The sequence below is a fragment of the Scylla paramamosain genome, chromosome 18, assembly GCF_035594125.1.
Source record: "Scylla paramamosain isolate STU-SP2022 chromosome 18, ASM3559412v1, whole genome shotgun sequence".
In the NCBI taxonomy this organism is placed as follows: domain Eukaryota; kingdom Metazoa; phylum Arthropoda; class Malacostraca; order Decapoda; family Portunidae; genus Scylla; species Scylla paramamosain.
The window spans coordinates 19,228,779-19,242,999 of NC_087168.1; the positions used below are offsets into that span (position 1 = coordinate 19,228,779).

General features: G+C 44.1%; 1 protein-coding gene across 1 annotated transcript in view; it reads right to left on the reverse strand.

Annotated features, from left to right (window-relative positions):
• Positions 1–14,221, reverse strand: part of LOC135109244 (homeobox protein prospero-like) — a 267,558-nt gene that overhangs the window by 38,244 nt on the left and 215,093 nt on the right. Inside the window, 1 exon segment of the mRNA XM_064020495.1 lies at positions 3,379–3,435. Within this exon segment, the coding sequence (XP_063876565.1) occupies positions 3,379–3,435 (57 nt within the window).

Sequence of the window (14,221 nt, forward strand, 5' to 3'; positions counted from 1 at the left end):
GCGTGTGGGTGAGGCGACTCTCGTGTCCGTATCAGTCCTCAGCAGGGGGTGGGAGGAGTTCTGAGAAGCAATTGACGTCGTCGGGGGATGAGAGAGAGAGAGAGAGAGAGAGAGAGAGAGAGAGAGAGAGAGAGAGAGAGAGAGAGAGAGAGAGAGAGAGAGAGAGAGAGAGAGAGAGAGAGAGAGAGAGAGAGAGAGAGAGAGAGAGAGAGAGAGAGAGAGAGAGCGCCAGGTGGAGTGAGTTTAACGTGCATGTTTAGGAAGGAGGGAGAGGGAGGAGTGGATGGGGAGATTCAAGTAATGCAGGTGGCGGTGCTTGGATGTCACAACGGTGCCTGCTTCTCTTGGTGGCGGGGGACAGTACGCCTTGTGTCACCTGAAGCTTGTGTTACTCTTAGGTCTCAATAGATGGCGTTGTTATTGTGTCAGAGTTCAAGGAAGCAGTCATTCTTATTCTTGACGTATGGAAAACCATGGCAGATCAAATGGTGTTTCTTTGTTTGTGTTTCTTTTTGTCTGTTTGCTTGTCTGGCCTTCTGAGTCTGTGTCTGTTTGTTTGTTTGTCCGTCTGTCTGTCTGTCTGGCTGTCCGTTTGTCTGTCTGTCTGTCTGTCTGTCTGTCTGTCTGTTTGCCTCTCTTTTTCTCTGCTTGTCTGGGCATCCCCCTTCTCTCTCTCTCTCTCTCTCTCTCTCTCTCTCTCTCTCTCTCTCTCTCTCTCTCTCTCTCTCTCTCTCTCTCTACCTAATTATCTAAATTTTGGTCTCTCTCTTAGCTCTGTTGCTGTCAGGAAGTATTTGTGATCTACTTATAAAGGTGCTGACATGAGTAAAAAAAAAAAAACAATCAGGAGACAAAAAGAAAAAAAGTGTAAGGAGAAAAAGGAGAGAAACAGAAGTTCATAGAGAAAATACATAGTATAGAGAGAGAGAGAGAGAGAGAGAGAGAGAGAGAGAGAGAGAGAGAGAGAGAGAGAGAGAGAGAGAGAGAGAGAGAGAGAGAGAGAGAGAGAGAGTGATACATTTCATGGTCACCAGTACTAAGGTCAGCGGCCTCAGTAATGCACACACACACACACACACACACACACACACACACACACACACACACACACACACACACACACACACACACACACACACACACACACACACACACACACACACACAAAGATAAACCCCGCGAGTCTCAGAGCTGATGTCACGGATAGGTGCCTTTTTATATGATACACGTGTGATAATGATAGTGAGAGTGACACAGGGTGGTGCAGGTGCGGTCATCGGGGTAGGCAGGTCCTCAGATAGCCATCCAGAGGGAGGCTGCTGGGCTGATAAGGGCAATGAGCGAGACGTGACAGACCTTGATAAAGCTGGACGTGATGATGCAACGTGGCAGTAACTGGTGGTGGCGGTGCTGTTGCCGGGAGAGAGAGAGAGAGAGAGAGAGAGAGAGAGAGAGAGAGAGAGAGAGAGAGAGAGAGAGAGAGAGAGAGAGAGAGAGAGAGAGAGAGAGAGAGAGAGAGAGAGAGAGAGAGAGAGAGAGAGAGAGAGAGAGAGAGAGAGAGAGATTATTAACCTTGTAATGCCAATAAGAAATAAAATAAATAAAAATAAAAACTAAAAAAAAGAGAAGCATTTTAGTGATAGGTGGGAAATAGAGAATTTTAGCAAGAGAGAGAGAGAGAGAGAGAGAGAGAGAGAGAGAGAGAGAGAGAGAGAGAGAGAGAGAGAGAGAGAGAGAGAGAGAGAGAGAGAGAGAGAGAGAGTGTGTTGTCATTTGTTTTGCGATATAATAATTAGTTTATTTCATCATAGTTTTTTCCTTCTCTCCTTCCTTCTTTCCTCCTCTGTTTTCCTTCTTCGCTCTTTCTTTCCTTCTCTCTTTATCCTCCTTTTAATGCACACTTCCTCCCTCTTTCCTTTTATTACCTCCTTCCTACTTATCTTCCTTCCCTCCATTCTCTCATTTCTTCCTTCGCCCTTTCCCTCTTCCTCATCTTTCCTTCTCAACAAATAAATAAATAAATAAATAAATAGATAAATAAATAAATAAATAGGAAATCAATAAAAAATCCTTACGTACTCAACCTTTTCTCTCTCATCTTCATTTATCTTCCATTCAATAATGTGTCTACAGTAACTAAGGCCGCCTTCATAAACAATGCAACCCTCTTCTATAACTCACGCAAAAAAGTTTTCCTCTAAACGTGACACAACTGAGAATAAAGTACTGGAACCTTAGTCTCACGCTCCTGGATCAGCTCAGAGGAGTCCGGCAGCTGTTGTACTAAGATTCGCCGCGTCTATGCCTTCACGACCAATCGAAAGAAAGAAACGAGCGAGATAAATTCCTCTACTTTCTAATTCCTCCGTCTCTCCTTATTAACCTACGTTTGTTGCTTCACTTATATCAATCACAGGTCATGCATGTCCCTGTTCCACTTATTCTTCCCGTACTTCTTCTTTTTATGTCTTATTTATCTATCTATCTACATACCAGGCCTGCAGTCACACGCAGGGTGGGCTAAACAAAGCACCAAGCACTCATACACACATCATCCACACTATTAGCCCCCATCAGACGCTAGTGGAAAGGGACAATCTCGTGGACCACCCTGCTACACCCCAGGAGCTTAGACATACCAAAGGTGGCCACAAAGTCCTATACAGAAGGTCAAAATGTGGCTCGCAGCTCGGAGGCAGAAGAGTGTGAGGGTCAGAGGTTAGCTAAGGCGAGTTTACAGTGAAGCGATACTGCGATTCGATCCTGTCAGCTTGAAACGCGGCTGTCCATAACAACATTGAATCTATTATTATTTTTTTGCGGTTCATGGTGTTTGTTGTTAGTTTTAGGCTTGAGTTATACGTGTGTGTGTGTGTGTGTGTGTGTGTGTGTGTGTGTGTGTGTGTGTGTGTGTGTGTTTATAGTTGGTACGTACGGTTTAATTTTTTTTATTGTTATTGTTGTTTTGATATACATGTTATTGTTACTTGTGTTGTTGTTGTTATTACTGTTACTACTACTACTACTACTACTACTACTACTACTACTACCATCACTACAATCATTTACGGAGGTTACATACGAGTATCTCCCTTAGCTTCCTGTATAGACGAGTTTCCCTTCCCCTATCCTTTCCACGGCCTCGTATGACCCCGTTTTCGTTGCCCTTTAGATCAATCAACCAATCAGTTAATCCCTCGAAAATACACCTTACTTATTCCAAACCGAGTAATACGCATGACTTTAAACCTCATCCACGAACCTACTAAAGATACGCCTTTGTGTTTGAAACCTAAACAAGTGGAATTTGAACCTAAGGACGGGACAGACTTATAAACTAACAAAATACCAACAGAAGTCAAGCAGAGGGATACTTACGGAATTGGGGAGGTCGGAGATTGTCCATAAAGGGTCGTGGGAAGCATCTCTGTACACCTGCGAAGGAAGAAAACACCTGGTGAGTATAAAAGTTACTTGAGGCCCGTGTACGAGGCTCGTAGTTTGAGTTACGGCTGATAGATGGCGCTAGCAAAGGAGTGTGAGAGGTTTGAAAAGAAGTTAGTTAATAGGGAAGACTGTGTAAGGTGGGAAAATTGGGAGGAAATTAAAAGAGAGAGTTAGAGAAAGAGGAGGCAGGTAAAGGAGGACGGAACGGGGAAGAGAGACAAGAATAAGGGCAACATTAGGGGAAAGACAGATTTTGAGAGATATAAAAAGAAATGCAGGGAAAGAGAATGACAAAATGAGGAAAGGGAGAAAAATTATGAAAGAAAACAAGAAGAAAAAACAATTTATAAATGAAAAGGAAAAAAAATTAGAAAGAAAGAAAATAGAAAAAAATAAAGAAAAAGGCAATTTTAAAAGTGGGTTATCAGAAAGATATATACAAACTAAGAGATGAAAAAGAAAGAAAAGACAAATACACACAAACCAACAGATAAGAAAAAGAAAGTAAGACGAAAGAAAACACACGCAAAAAAAAAAAAAAAAAAGAGAAGAAAAATATAAAGACGGGAAGGCTTGACAAACACCCACCACCCACACACACACACACACACACACACACACACACACACACACACACACACACGTTCCGTCACATCCACGCAGCAGCAGAGAGACCGAATGACACTCAGATGACTACAGGTTGTGACGCACCGTGTATCTGAATAAACTGAAGACCTCTAGGATACCACGGCGCCACAACTCATGCTGCCCACCTCACCCTCACTCCCTTTTACTCTCCCTCTCTCCCTCCCTCGCGTCAACCCAACTTTCCTTGCTCCCACACACACACACACACACACACACACACACAAACACACACACGGAGTCTTCGCCATCCATTTCCTTAATTATCTGATTCTCTCTCTCTCTCTCTCTCTCTCTCTCTCTCTCTCTCTCTCTCTCTCTTAGTTTTCTGCTCAGCAAAAAGGCAAGGAAGTGTTATTAAAAGTGTTTTCGTATTTAACAGTAAGTAAATTCTGGGTAATGATTGTGTACTGAATGAACAGAGGAGGAGAAGGACGAGGACGAGGAGGACGAGGAGGAGGAGAAGGAGGAGGAGGAATAAGTAAGACAGAAGCTTCTCCATACTTTAGTGGCACCCTCTCACGACAAAGTTCTCTCTCTCTCTCTCTCTCTCTCTCACACACACACACACACACACACATACTCCTGCCGGGCCGTCGCGAGAGCCGCCGCCTCCTCCCAGCTACATTACTGTCTCCCATGCACTCGTAACTTAGGAGAAACTTTTAATGGAAGTCTCCACTCCCTGTAGACAGTGTGGAGGGGCGGGGCGGGGAGGCTGGCAAGGAGACACGGCTCGTATTCTGAAACGCTTCGGTCTCTCATCACGACTGTTTTCAAAGACCACATAGATGATTAGCAGTGTTCTTAAAAGTGTTTCTCCTATTAATAATGTAGAAATCTTGTTAGTCTGTCATTAGAACCATTAAAAAACCGTTGAAAACCCGTGTGACTTCAACTAGAGCCTTTTGAAAGTAGTGAGGTTCAGCGCAGTGTTTCAGCATACGGTCGACAGTTGCCTCTCCACTCTATTCCACCTGTCATTCTACTCCACCTGTTTTTCTGCACCCACTGTCAGCATCTTCATTTGTTTCCTTCGTTATCTTGTTTGCTTTCTTTATTGTGGTATTTATTGTTATCGTCGTTGTCATCATTCTGTTGGTTTGTGTTACTACAATCTGCATTGCTGTCATCGTTATCATTATGACTGTTACTATTGTTACTCTATGCATTTCTTGTTCCTCTTCTTGTTCTTGTTTTCTTGTAATCTCAATCGCTTTGTATTCCTTCATATACCCTCCTTTTAATACTCTTTCAAATTTTCATCACCTCCCCTCTCTATCTGACACTACTACTACTACTGCTATTACTACTAGTACTACTACTATTCATACTACTATCACCACCATCACCACTCTCACCTCTTTCACCATCTTACAGTCGTCTCTGTCACCATTATCACTGTAACCATCACCATCACCACCACCATCACCACTTTCTAGAAACTTCAGAAGATAACCTATCTTACCAGTTTATTTAGCATTTTTTACAGTTACTCAACTACCGGAGAGAGAGAGAGAGAGAGAGAGAGAGAGAGAGAGAGAGAGAGAGAGAGAGAGAGAGAGAGAGAGTCGGTTAACCAAATATAGATGATTAATCATTACTTTTTTCTTTTAATAATTTTATCTATATTTTTCTCTTGATAAGAATGTAAAAAAAATATGCTCTACTGGAATCTTTTATTATTATTATTATTATTATTATTATTATTATTATTATTATTATTATTATTATTATCATTATTATTATTATTATTATTACTATATTGTTGTTATTGTTGTAGTTATTGTTAACGTCATTATTATTATTATCATTATTAATTTGCATTTTTACTGAAGAACACACACACACACACACACACACACACACACACACACACACACACACACACACACACACACACACACACACACACAAGTTCACATACACGTGTTTTGTACTGATGCTCTGTTGTCTAGTGCTGACATTCGATAGTGAAATGTGCTTAATACCACAAGGGAATCAAGGGCTAGCTCTCTCTCTCTCTCTCTCTCTCTCTCTCTCTCTCTCTCTCTCTCTCTCTAAGTAAACACACCATCACCACCCCAGCAGCCAATGCATTAACAATAGATCATGATATGTTAACTTTTATCTCACGCTACAAGTCACCACAGGATCCCACGTACATTATGCAATCCCGGACCACCGCAGACCAGTACGTAGCAATGAACACGTGAGCACAGGTGAACACAGGTGAACACAGGTGCCTTTTTAATAATTCAGGTAAATGCCAATATGAAACACTTGACATAATACCATAGAGTGAGTAATGTTCAGTGTCGTAAAACTTTGGGACGAAAACTATTTGGGCATAACGAATAATTCTGTTCTGACGCGGTGATAAGAGGAGAGACTTATTTAGCGGCGCAGTGAGAGAGACAGCGAGAGAGGGAAAAGAATATAAGAGGGGAAAAAAAGAAAAGGACAATATTTCAGTTTGGACACACACAGATTTCCGCGGCCCATATGACAAGGGACTTACTGTAACAACGCACAGCAAACGATTCCGAGCCAAATACCGCACAAAGTAGCGCCGAGTAAAGCGATCAAAGCACATACACACATAGGTTTGCGAAGCGGAGCCTTTTACGACTTTCAATATTTAATGACCCATCACGTATGCATATGAAACTGGGCAAATGTCTACCGTCCGTTGTGAAAACTAGTGAAAATTGCATGTTTAAGTAGGTAGTGCATGCAAGCGGTCCACGGTAGCGCGCTGGAGTCAGGTCGCGGCGCCAATCCACTTTTCCTACATCAAGACACGCCTGTCACTGATTGTGGGGTGGTGGGAGCAACCGGGCGGGAGTCTCAGTCATAATTTACACTTTCACGATCCTACACGAAGCTCTATACCAGCGCACCTGTCTCTATCTGCCTCTGTGTAGACTCCAGATGCTGTGTTTTAGGGATCGGTAGGTGTGTTCTTGTCCACTGACTGTAAAAGAGTTTTGTAAAGGGTATATTTATGTTTTTTGCTTATGGAGATTGGTCAGTGGAGGGAAAGAGGGAGAAATCAACTTGCTCCTCTTAAAAAGTCAAAGTGTAGGTCAGAGAACGGGTTAATTTGTGATTAAGTCAACTAGTATATGCCTGTGTTTTGTTCCAAGACTAGTAATTGCTTTTGATGTGTAATCAGATACATTTATGTTCAATAAACACTAATAAATCATTCATTTACTCACTCCCTCAGTTAATCTGCCTATCTGTTTATCCACTGAGAATCAAACAATGTACATGTATTTGCTATGTATATGTGTATTAATCCAAGGCAGTTCAGTATAGGAGTCTACGTCTGTAAAGAAAGCCATGTGTATTTGAGCATTATCCCCAGGCGCTAACGACACGACCACATACTCAACACAAAGACGAACAATTTACACACGGTCCCCGAACCCCCTTTGAACTCCGCGATGAAAAGACACACGAGCGATTCCTCAAAACAAGATCCAGCCCCTTAATCAAGATCCAACCCTCGACTCTTGTTCACCTCTACTCTTCACTCCTTTGGTTACGACGCGCCCGCCGCCACCGCTGCCTGCCATCGTCTCTTGTTCGCCTCTGTTTTCATTCACACTTCAAACCTTCACTCGCCAGCCACACTCCGCGCTTCCTTCCTCCTTATCTCTTAGTTTATGTACCACTGACTCTTCGGCCTTTTAAATTCCCAGAAAGAGACGATTAGAGAGGGATGGAGGAAGAGTGAGAGGTGTTCTTTCCTCAGTTTCTTCCTCTCCAAGCTTCGCCCCTCACTTGCGCCTCTCACAGCCCCGCCTTCCACCTTTCCCTGCCAGCCACCAGTCACCCTTCGCTTCACGGCCTCACCAACGCCCAACTTTCGCTAATTTGGCGCTACTGTACAGATTCTGGGGCTAACGTCCTCCCTGATATCCCTCCTCCTCCTCCTCCTCCTCCTCCTCTTCCTACTTGCTTTCCTTTTTCACGTGTTGCCGTTAGACGATCTATGGTATTTCCGTTTTCTGTAGGATCGTAAAAGGATAAAAAAATGTGATAGGTGTGAACTGCAATTTCTTTTCTTTCTTTCGTATTCTGTAGCGTTCTACTAGTATCGTTCTATGTTAGTAGATTTGTAGCTCTGTGGAGGATAAGATTTGTTGAGGGTTTGTAGTAGTAGTAGTAGTAGTAGTAGTAGTAGTAGTAGTAGTAGTACACTTTTTCTATTGTTTTATGTTTGATTTCTTATGATTCTTTTACATCTTAAGTCTTGTGAGATGATTTACAGAACAGCAGCAACGAACAGGAGGAGGAGGAGGAGGAGGAGGAGGAGGAGGAGGAGAACAAGAGAAGGATGGGAGAAGAAGGTAAAGAGAGGGAGAAGAGGAGATAGGGGAGGGGAAAAAAGGGAGATACAGAGCAGAAAAAAAGAGAAACATTGAACACGACATGAAACCTTCTATGTGTGACGATATTTCACGTTACACTTACACGTATACCTCTCTCTCTCTCTCTCTCTCTCTCTCTCTCTCTCTCTCTCTCTCTCTCTCTCTCTCTCTCTCTCTCTCGACCGCCGCTCATCACCTCATCAAAATTAGGTTAGTATGAAACTGGGTAACGGAAGTGGAGCAGCGGCGCGTCTTGGTGGAGGGAAGGAGGGATGGGTGGAGAGGTGGAGGCAGGAGAGGGTAGTGAGGGTGGAGAGGAAGAGAAGGAGGCGGAACAGACCGTGAGTAGGGAACCAGCGGCAGCATCAGCACGCGTCAAGCCACAAGACAGCACGCGACTGACTTACTGACTGACTGACTGGCTTCCTTCCTCCCTCTTTCCTTCTCTCGCTTCATCGTTTTCTTCACTGACACCTCGACCCCGTTTTCTGTGTTTTTGTCTCATGTTTTATTCTCTCTTCTCCTTTCTTCACTTTTTTTTCTCCGTCTTGTCTCTATATTTCCGTCTCTCTCTTCTCCTTTTTTTTCTCGCTTTTGTTTTTAATTATAGTTAAAATTTGCGTCATCGTTTAAGTTTGGAAACATTTTTCTTTTCTGCGTCATCGCCGTCATCTCTCTCTCTCTCTCTCTCTCTCTCTCTCTCTCTCTCTCTCTCTCTCTCTCTCTCTCTCTCTCTTTCTCTCTAAGCAGGTGGTTAATCTTTTCATCGCAAAATCGGTCGCCTAATAATTTCGTAACTCGGTCAATGAGCGGGTCAATGCAGCCATTCAAGAGGCGCTGTTTCCTCCCTCCTCCCTCTTTTCTTCTATTTGACTCTCCTTCCCTCCCTTCCTCCCTCCTTGTTGCTCCTTCCTCCCGCTCCTCCTCCTCCACCTCGCCCCTTTCTCCCTCTTATATTTTGGTTATTTTTTTCTTTTTCATAGTTTTCTTTGTGGTTGTGAAAAGTAATTATAGTTTCCTGGTTTGTGTTAGGGTCTCTCTCTCTCTCTCTCTCTCTCTCTCTCTCTCTCTCTCTCTCTAATATGGATGTATGTGTCCTATTAAGTGCCCAATTTGTCCAAACGATGCCCCGATAACATTTCTCTTTCTCCTTCTCCTTCTGTTCTTGTCCTCTTCTTCTTCCAGCTCCTCTCTTTCATCATTTCTTCCTTCTCCCTCTCTTCTTCCTCCTCCCACTTCTCTTGTTCATCATTTTCTTGTCCTCATTTTATTCCTGTTCGTCATTTCCATCTGTTCCTTCTTCTCGTTCTCCTTCTTTTCTTCCTCCACTCATTTCCTCCTTCTTATTGACTAGTTTTCAAGCCTCAGTGCATTATTAATCTATCCGCTCAATCCCGCACTCATTCATTTATCATTCTCTGTACTCCGCCTGTACCATAAGAGGCCACGAGTGTGTAATATAAAGCACTGGTTCAACACTCTTCACTTACTCTCTCATCTACACCATCCCAGAGCCTCGAGGTTACCGCCGCCACCACCACCATGACCGCCACCATCACCGCTACCTCCATGTATCCCACCTCGTTTTCTCTGGCTAAGAATGCGTGTTTATAAATGCTTTGAATATCTACTAGGACTGTTTTAAATTGTCACAGAGAGGTTAAATTAGGTTTTTATGTTATTTTTTTGGGTGTTTTTGTTCTTATATCTCGTTTTCTTTCTCTATTTGTTTTTTTTTAAGAGGCTTTGAATTTCCACTAGGACCGTTTACATGGGCGTTTCCCTGTCTGTCCCTCGTTTTCTTTCTCTGTTTAAAAATGTATGTTCTGAAAATGCTTTGGAACACTTTTAAAGGCCACCAGGTCTGTTTTTAAAGGTCATAAAGAGGATAAGTCAGGGTCTCATGTATATTTTGGGTGTTTTTTCTGTTGACGGTGCGGAATTACTGTTAACCCTTTCACTGCGACACGAAACAATTAGCAGCACCAGAAGCAATGCGTGGAGTCTTTATAAGCATCTACAAGAAAGTTAGTGAAGAAAAAGAATACATTTTGCATTTTCTTTCCCAGTTCAGAGATTGGAGGTGGCTGTAGAACAAGTAAAGATGTCTCAGAGTGATTGGTAATTAGGGAAAGGTGTACCAGGTGACAGTCAAAGGGTTAAACTATTACTGAAATCAAAGAAACAAACATGAAAAAAAAAAAAAAAACGTTCTTGTCACATACTTATACTTATTTTCATAACTTATTTTTACATTAATGCGGTTTATTTATTCCTCATCATTCTCTCTCTCTCTCTCTCTCTCTCTCTCTCTCTCTCTCTCTCTCTCTCTCTCTCTCTCTCTCTCTCTCTCCCTCTCGGCGACATATGACCTCGTTCTCGCGGCGCCATTCATTCATTCAATCAGCCAATCATTATTCTCCCCTTTGTCCCAAGAATTGCTCTGATTCGTGAAGGTAAAGAATGGGGATTTTTTTTTCTCTAATTTTTTTCATTCTTATCTCAGGGAATTTTGTTTTTGTTTGGCATTACACTGGGTTTAATTTTAGATGAATGTTTTAAAGAGCTACACACACACACACACACACACACACACACACACACACACACACACACACACACACTTAAGAACTTAAACAAACATCTGTATTTATAAGCTACCATTTTTTTTTCTCGCAGCCCTTTAATTTCTTACTCATCGCTCTTTCTTCTTCCTCTCCACCTCGAAAAAAAAAAATAAATAAAAAAATAAATAAATACACAAACAAACATCTATATTCACAAACTAGCAAAAATTCCAACCCTTTAACTTTCTAATCCTCGGTTCGTCTTCCTGTCCACCTCACCAACTCACACAACATAATAAAAAAACTAATATGCAGCATCACTCCGTCGGTAAGATAAAGGTTCTAGCCGGGCACCTCCTGCAGGCAGATGTTCCAACACGTGTCTGTTAAGCGCGTGCTGCTCCGCCCTCCACCACCCCACAACCACCCTTAAGCACCACCGCCTTTAGACTCAAAATCCCTTCACAAGACGTCCCCGGTTACTCGCAGGGACAATCGATCTTATGGAGAAGCGTCTTAGGGCTCAGATTTCAATGCCCCCCACGGCCCATCGGCTTGATTAATTGAAGACGATGAAGGATAACCTATCAATGTGCCCTGAACCGGCCATCAGCGGAGAAAAGGGAAGGGTGAAGGGAAGGATGAAGGGACGGTGGGGGGAAGGGGGCGGTGGAGCGAGGAGGGAGAGGAGAGGAGGGAGAGGGAGGGAGAGGTCTTTGTGATTGTGCCCAGCCATCGCCGCTGCCTCTCCACTGCACTCATTATGATGCCTAAGTCCCTCCCAGACCGACAGAGAGAGAGAGAGAGAGAGAGAGAGAGAGAGAGAGAGAGAGAGAGAGAGAGAGAGAGAGAGAGAGAGATTCTAACGATGACAGTAGGAAGATGAGGAGAACGAGGAGGAGGAGGAGGAGGAGGAGGAGGAGGAGGAGGAGGAGGAGAAGGAGGAACACAATGGAAGAGGAGGTGGACGAAGAACAGAAGATAAGAGGTGAAGGAAGAGGACGAGAAGGGCAGCTGAGGAAGACGAGGAGGAGGAGGAGGAGGAGGAAGAGGACGAGAAGCAGAAGGGAAGAGGAGGAAGAGGAGGATGAGGAGGAGGAGGAAGAGGAGGAGAAGGACGAGGAACAGAAGGGAGGAAGAGGAGGAACAGGAGGAGAAGGACGAGGAGCAGAAGGGAGGAAGAGGAGGAGAAGGACGAGGAGCAGAAGGAGGAGGAGGAGGAGGAGGAGGAGGAGGAGGAGGAGGAGGAGGAGGAGGAGGAGGAGGAGGAGGAGGAGGAGGAGGAGGAGGAGGAGGAGAAGGAGGAGGAAGAGGAGGAGCAAAAGGGAAGAGGAAGAGGAGGAGGTGTTAATGTGCAGGTTAGAGACGAAGGGAGAGGGAGAGTGATCATATAAGGGAGAGGGAGGGGAGTGTGTGGGCGGAGGATGAGGAGGAAGAGAGGGGGAGAGAGAGGGCGGGAGACTGGAGACCAAAGGGAGGGTGAGTGGATGTAAGAGATGACAGGGAAGATGGAAGAGGGAGGGAGGGGAAGAGGAGGAAGAGGAGGAAAAGGGTGGTGGGAATGAGAGTGGAGGAGGGTTGGAAGGACTCACGCACTTGGAAGGACAAAGAGGTGGCTAATCAGCTGATGAGGAGAAACCTTATTGTTCCAGTCCCGTCTTACGAGGAAACCATGTAAGTCTGTGATTCTGAAACGTCTTGCTCTCTCGAGGGTTAATTTCAAAAGTCGTGGGTTGTTTTGGGTTCTCATGTGTTTTATTGTGACTGGTGGTGTGGAATCGTTTTTAAATTTGCACTAGGGTCAGGTAAATACGACTGAAATCCCTAAAAAAAAAAAATCAATTAGAGGCTGTTAAATGTTTCGTCGAGGTATGGCGTAGAAATGTTTTAGATAGTTAAATAAATAAATAGTCAGATAGATAGATGGACAGAAAGCTAGATAGGTAGATATATAAATAAACAAATACTGTAGAAACATATTTCACTAACCACAACAACACGCATTAGATTTAATGACACAAAACATATTACAAGTTCAAACAAACGTCACATCACAATATTACTATACAGGAACAAAAACACAAATATTACCACAAGCACATATACTTTTACACTGACCATACAACAATACACCCACACCCACACACACACTTCCACACTCCATACACACACAAGAGCCTCAGAACATTAACACTGCACACTTCACACGCAACTCTGACGTTCTCTATACAGTAAAACATACACTCTTTTCCTGTCATATATATACAGTATGCTCTCCTGTCCTCCACCCACTACACCCTCAGCCCGTCGCACCATACACAGCCACACACACTAGCGCCCCGTACATTCTCTTACCTAGCAAACAATGAATCATCTATCTACGCACGTGCACTTCTGATAACCGAGCGTTTTGATATGAGAGTCTTGTCATCAGCTACCTTCACACCCCTCGTCCCCGCTACCTCTCTCTCTCTCTCTCTCTCTCTCTCTCTCTCTCTCTCTCTCTCTCTCTCTCTCTCTCTCTCTCTTTCTGTTCTTTACGGTAAATTAATGCTATTTTCTCCTACTCCCTCACTCGGGACAGTTACTAAATGTCTGGATCTCTCAGTGTTGTGGAACGGAGTGTCTGTTTTTACTTCTCAGTCTCCCCGCGTCCCCCCTGCAGCTGTTCGTTGTCGTAACTCCCACGCCTTGTTGACACTGATACCGATGAGATGAACAAGTCAGGTAATTCGTGTACAGGGAAAGATGCACGTAAGTATCAGCTATTCGGAGTGTTTGGTGTAAGTGTAGTGTGCGTGGAGCAGACTACATTCCTGGTACACCCGCCAGAACACATTACCTCACGGCTGACCGGCTTCCCTCTGCCTCCCTCGCCGCAAGATCATCTAAGGTAACGAAACTTTCCGCCACGGTGCAAGCGAGGGTGACGGCGATTCAGGAGCACAGTAGCTAAAGTTTAAATTTACGCGCCAAACCTTTGTGGAGGAGAGCCATTGTGGTTGCGGCTGTCCATTACGCCGCTGAGTGACCGTCGCTGCGGCAGACCAGCGGCTCATCTTGCTCCGGTGCGCGCTGGCAGGTGACGCCGTCGGCCCGAGGAGCAGCGGAACAAGTGGGCGTTCAGCTCCCGCGACTGTTCTGTTACGCTGTGTGTTTATATTTATAGATCTACAACCC